The following is a 7266-nucleotide window of genomic DNA, read 5'->3' on the forward strand; positions in this document are numbered from 1 at the left end:
TCTTCACACTAATTACGTTTGTGTCATTTGTTCTCCTTTCTCTTGGGGGTGAAACCAGGGAAATCAGCGGCAGCTGAGATACACAGAGATGAATAGAGGTCTATGAACTTGCCTGGCCTTTCTTTTGAGTGCTGTCGAGAGCAGGAATCCCTGAGGAAGCCTCATGATCTCTGTTACAGTCAAAACAGACTCCACAGTGCTGGCAGCTCAATCTGTTTGGTATTAGAAACATTGAACTGCTTTCTCTTTAAGATCAAGGATGACATTTAATTCTGACCCTCACACTTTGTAGCCTTCTCTTTCAAGAGTGGTTTGGGGGGAAAAAAATCACAACATTCACCTGCCCTTCTTTTAAAAGTGTGTGAATTATCTCACTGAAAATCCGCTTCTCTCCAGCTGGTGCCTTGACGAATGTAACCTCCACTCTCTTAAGGGACTGTGAGAGTTAGTCTAACTGTGTCATACTTCAGGTGTCTTTTGTTGGGGGTCGTCACTCTCATGTTGCAGGTAAGAATAGCGAGTAGGTAACCATGTGGTATCAAAGTGTTGCTCCACCTGACAGATGAGACACTCCAGCATGGAAATAAACGTTCCAGGCCAAGGCGTTGGCTTGATGCATACACACACACACACACACACACACACACACATATATGTGTTTGAAAACAAGGGCTGACACAAATACTGAGACCACACTTTAACTACTGTTCATGTCTCTCTGACCTGAAATACACTCGCTAAGAAAGTCGCCTGAAATACATGTGAAGGGTAGATAATGAGAGTTGAGGATGACCAGCTTTCAAGGGTCACACAGAGATGTTCATTTCCATTACTCAAGCTTGTACAGTAGTGCTTTTCCAATGTAGTATGTCAGAGCAGCGTTCCCTTTTGTTGCTTAAAGAACTGTCTTCTTCATATCTACCGTATGTGAAAGAACACTTAATCCTTTAGATAGACTGTCATTATTTGATATGGTCACCTCAAGTTAGTATTTTTTTGTTTTGTTGTTTTTGTTTATATTAACTTGAAGGAGCTATGAAGGGGCAAGAGAAAACATTGAAACTGGTAGGAATTGAGACCAACATTTTTATTCCAATTATTTTATTGTAAAACATTGAATGCACATGAAATAATATGTCAATAATGTGTGGGTTGGCATGTGAGTATTTGTGTACCTGAAAGTGGAAGTCTATTGAGTGTGTTTGTGTGTGTGTGTGTGTGTGTGTGTGTGTGTGTGTGTGTGTGCCTGCGTGCATGCCTGTGTGCGTGCGTGTGTGTGTGTGTGTGTGTGTGTGTGTGTTTTGGGTGCGTCTTCACCTCTATATATTATAATGTGTACATACCTATGCATCTTGTACTGTAAAAATAAACAGTTCTAAGCTACATTCTGTAATTGCATTTTATACAATATACTGATTTATGAACAAAGTGATAAAATAGCATAGCATATCATGTAAGGTTAGGAATAAGTCTAATATTAATTGACCCTTATTATTTCATATATTATTCGAAGCCAATGATCAGTTAGTGGAAGTGAAAAATTAACGTTCGACATTTAAACTACTATATTTGAACAGAAAAAAAAGTATTTCAGCATCATAATGTCAGGTAAAAACTACTGAGATACATAATGAAATTAGCCCTTAAAGCACCCTATGTGCGAGGTTTCAAAACGTCTACTGCTGAGAAAATTGATCACAGCGGCAGTTCAATGGGGAATCATCCATGAGGGAGAGATCTGTTTAAATGACTGTATAATACGCTGCAGCCACTATACCATCTACCATATTCGTTTCCTAGACCCTGCAACAGACAAATTAATAGCTGAGGTATTGAATTAGAAATACATTGAACCCATTGGTATGAGTTAGCCCACATCAACAATGTGTGCATATAAAATACAAATATATTGATCATTTCATGGATTTAAGCAAAACAAAAGTATAACAAATATACTGTAACAATGTTATCAGAAGCTTTCGTCTATGTTTACGTACATATTCCAATACGATACAATCCTATCTTTATACATATTGTATTTTATTCTATAAATAAAATATATTTCAACAGATTATAGTTGTGGTACATATAGGATTCTGCATAAATTCCCTTTCAGGTGGAGCGGAGCAGCTATGATACCGAGACACTCAGTTGAATGCAGGGTTTCGGGCCCCTGACAGCACGGCGGGCGGAGGCTTTTTGGCTTTGAGCAGAGTGAGGGAGAGGATGAAGAAGCACATGCTCAGGACGCCCAGGATGATGATGCCCGAGATCAGCGCGCTGGTCACAGAGTCAGGCCGGAGCAAAGGGCCGTTTAACTGGGCTGCAACACAGCAGAGTCAAAGCACAGTTTAAAAAAAAAAATGCATCTGCCACTCTTAAAATAAACAGTATGAAACTTCATTATATTATACATACATTATATATATATCATAAATCTTTAAATTAAAATGTGCTCACAAAATGTAGTTTCACACTGTTTATTTTAACAGTGCCAGAGGCAATTTTTTTTTAAATCAATCATGAGTATATATAATATGTGTGTGTGTGTATATAAATATATATATATATATATATATATATATATATATATATATATATATATATACACACATATGATATCTATACTCATGATGGATTGTGTTCCTACTCCAGGAATCTGTGGGATGGTTGCAGCAGATTCACCACCATGTCTAGTGTAAAAGGACAACAGGCCTATCTGGACCATACATACATGAAATAGAGAATATTGTATCACTCTGCTCAGTATAACTTGAAGTCCTCACAGAAGACTTAATAGTCCGTTTCACAGTCAAAGAACAGGTCACACACACACACACACACACACACACACACACACACACACACACACACACACACACACACACACACACACACACACACACACACACATCACACACACACACATCAAGTTATGGTATTCGGAGTCAAAGAACAGGTCTTACCAAGCTGCGAGTTGTTGGTTGGAGTTTCGTCTGTGAAGTAAAAACAACATAGGTCATTACATATTAAAGTCCATTACATACTGCAGTCTCAGCTATACACACACACACACACACACACAGACAAACACACATAATTCATATAGAATTACAAGATAATATCTTTACTTGCAGTTAATTTAATTGCTATTAAAAGCTCATACATCCTATTAAGTGTAAAGGAATGCTAACAGTAACCCTGATTGTGAAGTGCAACATACCACTGCGAGTGATGATGGGCCCAGCTGTGATGACTGCATTCCCAGAGGCTGCGTTGGATTCACCCTGCTCAGAGACATCTCGTCTCTTTTTCCTACCACAGATCTGGTTCAAGAGAAGATGTGGCAATTGTGTTAGTGTTTTCGGTGAAAGCCCTCTCGTACGGCAACATTTTGGAGGGCATGAGGGAGTGCTGCTATCGGCGAAGAGACCGTACCGGGATGAGCATTGGACAGTCATCTGCCCGACACAGCTTGGTGACACAGTGCAGGAACACTGTTGACATTTTCTGATTCTTATGTTTGACAAAACGGAAGACCTCAAAAGAGAATCGTCCCATCTGACTCTTCCCGTTCTCAAAGACAGTGGTCTGTGGGTCTTTGTCACAGCTGTCTCCCCCAAGCAAAAAGACACACAAAGAAATCAGGTTATGATAGACATTCTAAACACACAGACATCGGAGGAAAAAAACAGAGGCTCATTGTCCAAAAGATGGTCCATGAGATTTCAGGCAGATCTTTTCAAATGATGAGGAATTACCCAAAGAAAAGGTCGTAGCGCAAGTCATCATTAGGGTTCCCCGAGGGGGTGGTGTAACAGTAGTCCATCAGAACATTCCATCTGTGGGGGGGGGGGCATAGGTTTGACTTATTAAAACAGGAGAATTGGGGACCACTATCAACATCTAACGTCTCTTCCTCTTTCCTTCTTGCACTCTGCTCCACTAACAAGCAGTCAAAGCACAGTTTAAAAAAAAATGCATCTGCCACTCTTAAAATAAACAGTATGAAACTACTTCATATTATACATACATTATACATTGAAATAGAGAATATTGTATCACTCTGCTCATCACTTTATCACTCTGCTCAGTATAACACTATTGATTAACTCAGTATGATTTCCTCCAAGGTCATTCAGGTCATTTGAGAGGAATTGTTTAATATCACTAAGTGTTTAATGTCAATGCTAATTTCATCGGGACCTTGGAGATTTTGTAACACTGAATAATTTTGCGATTGTTACACTTAATCTGCTATTGATTAACTCAGTATGATTTCCTCCAAGGTCATTCAGGTCATTTGAGAGGAATTGTTTAATATCACTAAGTGTTTAATGTCAATGCTAATTTCATTGGGACCTTGGAGATTTTGCGAATGCTACACTTAATCTGCAGACTTCTCAGTCTAAAGTTTTATAAGTGAACCTAGGAGGATTATCATTTGAAAATGATGTTTTTTACCTTCGGTCTAGGTTGGTTGCCCTCACAGCAGCAAACACGCGTGTCTTTAGAGTGAGGCCTGCCATGGGGATGGCAAGCTGCTGCACGTACGACGAGTCCTAGAATGGCAACGTTTCAAGTTTACCAACAAATACATGCAAAGCCAGGATGGATCTTCATGCTTGGTGTCTGTTTTCACAAGTGCATTTGATATAAGTAGGTGTGGTAGAGGAATATTAAACTATTCTATCTGAATCATCAAACAAGAAAGATTAAGTCAGCGCATATTAAATGCATAGAAAAAATAAATAAGGGAGAGTGAGATTTACATTGTTAGGAAGAGAGAGAGAGGAATATAATTAAATCACGTAACAGGAGAAAGATGGCTAGAGACAAAAGATAAAGCAGAATGATGAAAAATCAGGCTTATACAACTTATATAGCAGAGAGTATGTCAGTTAACTTCCCCTTTCCCCTAAAATAGCTAAGGGATTCAATTGTATAGATGTTAAAGTATCATCTTAGTGTCTCTACTTACATTGTAGAGGAGCAAACTCAAAGTGCTCACAAAAGTACCATTGCTGTCCTTCACTGATATTGCAGCAGCTGACCTTCAGAGAATACAACCATCAAACATTACCACATTGAACCTATTGGTATGAGTTAGCCCACATCAACAATGTGTGCATATAAAATACAAATATATTGATAATTTCATGGATTTAAGCAAAACGAAAGTATAACAAATATACTGTAACAATGTCATCAGAAGCTTTTGTCTATGTTTATGTAGACAAACAACATTCATAAATCATCACTCTATGTTGTGTCACATGATCCTGTGCATCATTTTATAGTATCAGATATGATACTACTTGATGTGTAATACGCTAACAAGACCATTACCTTCAACAGTGCTTTTTTCTAAGTGGCTCATAGATTTTGATGCTATAGTTTACCTTGTGGCAGGTGGGAATATACCACACTTAAACGTGCATTCTTTTGATAACAGCTTGTAATTTTAGATGGTTACAAAATCAAACGTAACAGGTACTCACGAGGCCAGCTGTGTGTTGTTCACCAGGTACTCCAGAGGGTAGCTGCAGCTGAACTTGTACAGCAGGCCTGGCAGATAGCTGATGATTGTAGGTGGGTCAGGTGTGTCGATGTACCCTGAAACATTGCCAATCTGCACCAGGGACAGGTTCCCATAGGCATTGGCCCCCTGAGCCGAGGAGACCTACAACACAGATAGCCATCGTCTGTGAATGGCCACCCACTCAACGGTCCAGCATTCCTCGATAACATCATCCCCTTACCATTGAGCTAATGCACCTGCACCCCACTAATCCCGGAGTCAATCCTTTTATCACAGCATCACCACTGTGTCCAGCTCATCATTCAGCCAAAACAGAAATAATTCCTCCTCAGTAAAAGAAACTTTAGAATTCCCTGCATCCTGAAAAGGGCCAAAGGTACACCACTGTGTTCGGCAGCCCAACCCCGACATCAATATAACTTTACAAAGTCTTCAACTGTTCATGATTAAAATGACTCGTCTGGGGAGAAGCAAACCGATGTTCTCCTGCATGACATTGAAATAAGACAGAGGTCACAGAGGCCATTTGACCGTCCCCCAGTACAATATGTATGCTAGCTGGCTAAAGCCTCCTACCACCAAAGCGTTGCCACAAGCCTCCAGTGTACTAAGACTGATGGTGAAGAGCACCACCGTTGGGAAGGTGTTGTTGTTGATGAAGCCTCGGCAGTGGGCATCGCCATGACGACCATTCAGGGCCAGGTCCGTGTCAGTGTAGCCAGAGAAGAGCACAGGGCAGAAATTTATCTTCAGAGTGACCGTCTGCACGCCGCAGTACACGCTTATGTCTCTCTCAGCTGCAATGGGCAGAGAACAAGGTGTCTTTGCAAGAATTCCCAAACAGGTCGTGGCAACAGTTGCCACTGTGTCTCAACATCTGTTGAATTCATTTAAAAAATGCAAAAGCAAACGGTTTTACCTGGGAAACGACTGTGGAAGTTGGCATCACAGTTGAAACCATTGAACTGTGCAATGACTGAGAGTGCCTTACTCATAAGCAAAAGACCCAAACATATTCGTTCCATTTCAGCACCTGAAGGAAATATTATCGTCATAACATTATGAATAATTAAAGAAGAAACGTTTTTCAGATCTAGCTGTGAAGAAACTAGCCTCTTTCAACTCTGCTTAAGCATAAGTATCATAATTGTTATTCAAAGACATACAGTGTGCTGTAAATATTATTAAATAATCCTATGTCAATATCTAGTTGATCAATATGAAATGATCCCAGTTTAAATAAAGATATGCGAAAAGCTGCAATACTAGAGCTATATAAAAGAAAAGAAAAAACAATATATGCATTAAATCATTTAAGGGAGACTAAAAATGTTTAAAAATACTGGAAGGCCTATAGTAAGTAAGGCCTCTCCACTGAAATCTAACCTATACAAGCTAATCCCTTGAATTGAAACTGTAAGCAGCACCTCTGCATTACTGGTCTCGGGCTTCTCTGTCTTACCGCTCTGGCCTAGGTCCTTAGGTCCTCCATGTCAGACTCACTCACCCGGTTCCCTGGTAGCCAACAAATCAGCGGTACTCCATGTACTCCAGACGGCTGCATGTGATCGAATGGAGAGAGACGCATCTCTGCTAAACACCCAGAAACATAGGTCTGATCTAAGCAGAAAAAAATAAACATAAGAGATTCATTATTTGAACACGTCAACAAAAAAGGGCTGTCCGGGGGAACATGGGAAAGTCCATCAATTCTGAATGTGTTA

General features: G+C 39.9%; 1 protein-coding gene across 1 annotated transcript; it reads right to left on the reverse strand.

Moving 5' to 3' along the window:
- Positions 1 to 1677: 1677 nt before the first annotated feature.
- LOC122131946 (zona pellucida-like domain-containing protein 1) lies at positions 1678 to 6567 on the reverse strand. Its single transcript, XM_042706667.1, has 10 exons — positions 6462 to 6567; positions 6119 to 6339; positions 5502 to 5683; positions 4982 to 5054; positions 4465 to 4562; positions 3762 to 3842; positions 3439 to 3610; positions 3224 to 3326; positions 2967 to 2996; positions 1678 to 2323 (listed from the first exon to the last, which is right to left on the reverse strand). The coding sequence occupies exons 1-10, from the start codon at positions 6565 to 6567 to the stop codon at positions 2148 to 2150; spliced, it is 1242 nt and encodes a 413-aa protein (XP_042562601.1). The 3' UTR covers positions 1678 to 2147.
- Positions 6568 to 7266: the final 699 nt, after the last annotated feature.

The sequence above is a fragment of the Clupea harengus genome, unplaced genomic scaffold, assembly GCF_900700415.2.
Source record: "Clupea harengus unplaced genomic scaffold, Ch_v2.0.2, whole genome shotgun sequence".
Lineage (NCBI taxonomy): Eukaryota > Metazoa > Chordata > Actinopteri > Clupeiformes > Clupeidae > Clupea > Clupea harengus.